The sequence below is a fragment of the Silurus meridionalis genome, chromosome 21, assembly GCF_014805685.1.
Source record: "Silurus meridionalis isolate SWU-2019-XX chromosome 21, ASM1480568v1, whole genome shotgun sequence".
Taxonomy (NCBI): Eukaryota; Metazoa; Chordata; class Actinopteri; order Siluriformes; family Siluridae; genus Silurus; species Silurus meridionalis.
In genome coordinates this window covers 18,633,241-18,635,810 of record NC_060904.1, presented here as the reverse complement: position 1 = coordinate 18,635,810, position 2,570 = coordinate 18,633,241, and the positions used below count along the sequence as shown (strand labels likewise).

Sequence of the window (2,570 nt, the reverse complement as noted above, 5' to 3'; positions counted from 1 at the left end):
TAATGATGATGAGGTGCTCAGTGATGACGTCATCTCCCTGCTGCCTTTTATCATTAGCAAAGTGTCTCTCATACTGAGGAATCTTTCACTCATTCACACACACAGACACACACAGACACACACTCTGACTGATCTCTCTTTCTTACACACACACACATGCACGAGCACAAAACCCCTCAAATCCCCCCATGCATCATCACACTGAACCTGCTCACATTCACAAAGACAGAGAGAGACAGAGGGATAAACGAAGAACTAGACAGCCCACATTCCTATGCTGAATATCTGTGTGTTAAACATCCATGGTGTTTGATCACACACACACACACACACACACACACACACACACACTCCCTGATGTCACACTACCCACAATAAACACAGTGCAAACAAAAAGTAGCACTCCAAGATATCACATTTCCTTATCAGCGTCTGTGACGCCTGAAATGTGTATAATCACTTACTGTCACTCTCTTTCTCTCTCTCTCTCTCTCTCTCTCTCTCTTTCTCTCTCTCTCTCACACACACACACACACACACACACACAGCATTGTTAAATCCTTATCAGAAAACAGTTTAAATAGGAATAAATAATTAATATGGTATACAGAGAGAAATGCACACAAATCATATATTTATCATCTTTTACACCACAAAAGCATGTGCACCCTGGAACCTCACAAACTATTAGCCCAAAGGTAGAAGCTTTTCACCACTGTATAGAATTTCCCCAGATGCGGTGGTATTATAATTACAAGACCGAGTTGTATTATAGCAGCAACAGGGGAATATACCTGGAATAAGTTGTTGATCAAGCAGGTGTCAGGGGGGCACAGACTTTTGTAATGGTCTATTTTGCATTGTTTATTACATTACAAAATCTGAACAATAAGAACAATCTCTTTCTGTCCATCTCATTCTCTCAGTCAGTTTTTCTCCATCCATCCATCCATCTGTCTCTTACTCTGTGTAAACTGATCTGTCTTTCTTTCATTTTCTATCATCATCCTTGCATCTGTCAATATCTCAGCTTTATAACACAGGATTTATGAAGGCAAATATCATTATTATAATCTTGCATTTTTACTTAAGTAACAGTTTGATGTTTTAAAGGTAAAGTCTGTACAGGAACTGACAGCATTCTTACTGATTTATTTATGAGCTCAGCTCCTCACACCTGACCATCTCCCTGCACCTGCTGAATTCTTCCAGGAAATAAAGACAGAAAGACTCTTCTGCAGAAGATCCTCAGAGAAGAGGAGCCTGTAGACAGGAAGTACTCCTCTGCTTCAAAGGGCTGTGTGTAAACTGGAACCAGTAAAAGTGAATGATCTCCCAGTTCAGTCCCGTTATAGCGTCGTTAGTAACGCGCCTTCAAACCACAACACGCACCGCCTGCACTGCGCATGCTCAGCCGCCGCGCACATGCGCAATGGAACGCGTAACTCTGACATACTACTATAGTAGAAATGGTGTGATGTGAAGCGTGTTCATGTGCATCCTACTGTTTCTCTCTCACACACACACACACTAAATAACACTAAAACACACACAGGTCCTGATAAACAACTCAGCATCAGCTTGTCACAAGCACAATAATCACGAGGAGCACATTTTTCGTCTTTATAAAAGATTTATGAACTGAACCGATTCCTCAGCTCGGAGTCTGTCAGAGAGCAGCGCGAGCTCGCGGCTAACTCTAAGGTCTCCAGGAGTTTCATGAGGCGCTTACCGTGGTCAGGAGGGGCTTCATCTGCTCGCCCTTCTCTTCTTCCATTTGTTCGGATGGTGAGCCCACACTTTTCTTTCTTTCCTCTACTTCGGCTGATTTAAATACGCTAATTCCGACTCCCTCAGCGCTCTTCCCCCTTTTCGCCCTGCTGCCGTCGCTATAAATGTGGCAGAGCTAAGCCACGCCCCTCCGCTTGACTGACACCTCGCTAGCACGCCTCCCCGCGCGTGCTGTTCGCTTTCTGAGGCCCCCTGCGAGCCTTCTTTTGTGACGTAGCAAATGGGTGTGCATAATAATGAGAGGGGAGGGGCCTAGGAGTGCAGCTGGAAGCAGGAAGCAACGAGTAAAACAATAAATTGTAATAAATAATAATAAGAAGAAGAAGAAGAAGAAGAAGAAGAAGAAGAGAAGAATAAATTATTGTTGATGATATAATTTAATACTTGCAAGTGAAGCTGAACACAATATGGATTATTAATAATAATAGTAATGATAATTAATTATTGTTGTTACTTATGATATCATTTAATACTTTAAATTGACATTATTTTTCCACGAAACAAAAATAAAAAACAGTCGAAAATAAAACTAATAATAAAACTAATAATAATAATAATAATCATCATCACTAATAATACAATGTACACATACACTATATAATAATAATATACGATGAAACAAACATTTTTTAAAAATACATTACAAAGTCAGAGTCAGAATCAGAAATAACTTTATTATCATGTACGTTTACACACACAAGGAATTTGACTTGTCGTCAGGAGCTTCCAGTGCAGGAGTAATAGAGCAGAACAGTAAACCAGACAGTTATTGTTTAAAT

The 2,570-nt window shown here is 40.4% G+C and overlaps 1 protein-coding gene across 1 annotated transcript in view; it reads right to left on the bottom strand.

The window, feature by feature from the left end:
- slc4a7 (solute carrier family 4 member 7) overlaps nucleotides 1–1,908 on the bottom strand; it is a 30,500-nt gene extending 28,592 nt beyond the window's left edge. The window contains exon 1 of the mRNA XM_046877731.1: nucleotides 1,733–1,908. Within this exon, the coding sequence (XP_046733687.1) occupies nucleotides 1,733–1,777 (45 nt within the window). The 5' untranslated portion in view covers nucleotides 1,778–1,908. The remainder of the gene's footprint in view (nucleotides 1–1,732) is intronic.
- Nucleotides 1,909–2,570: the final 662 nt, after the last annotated feature.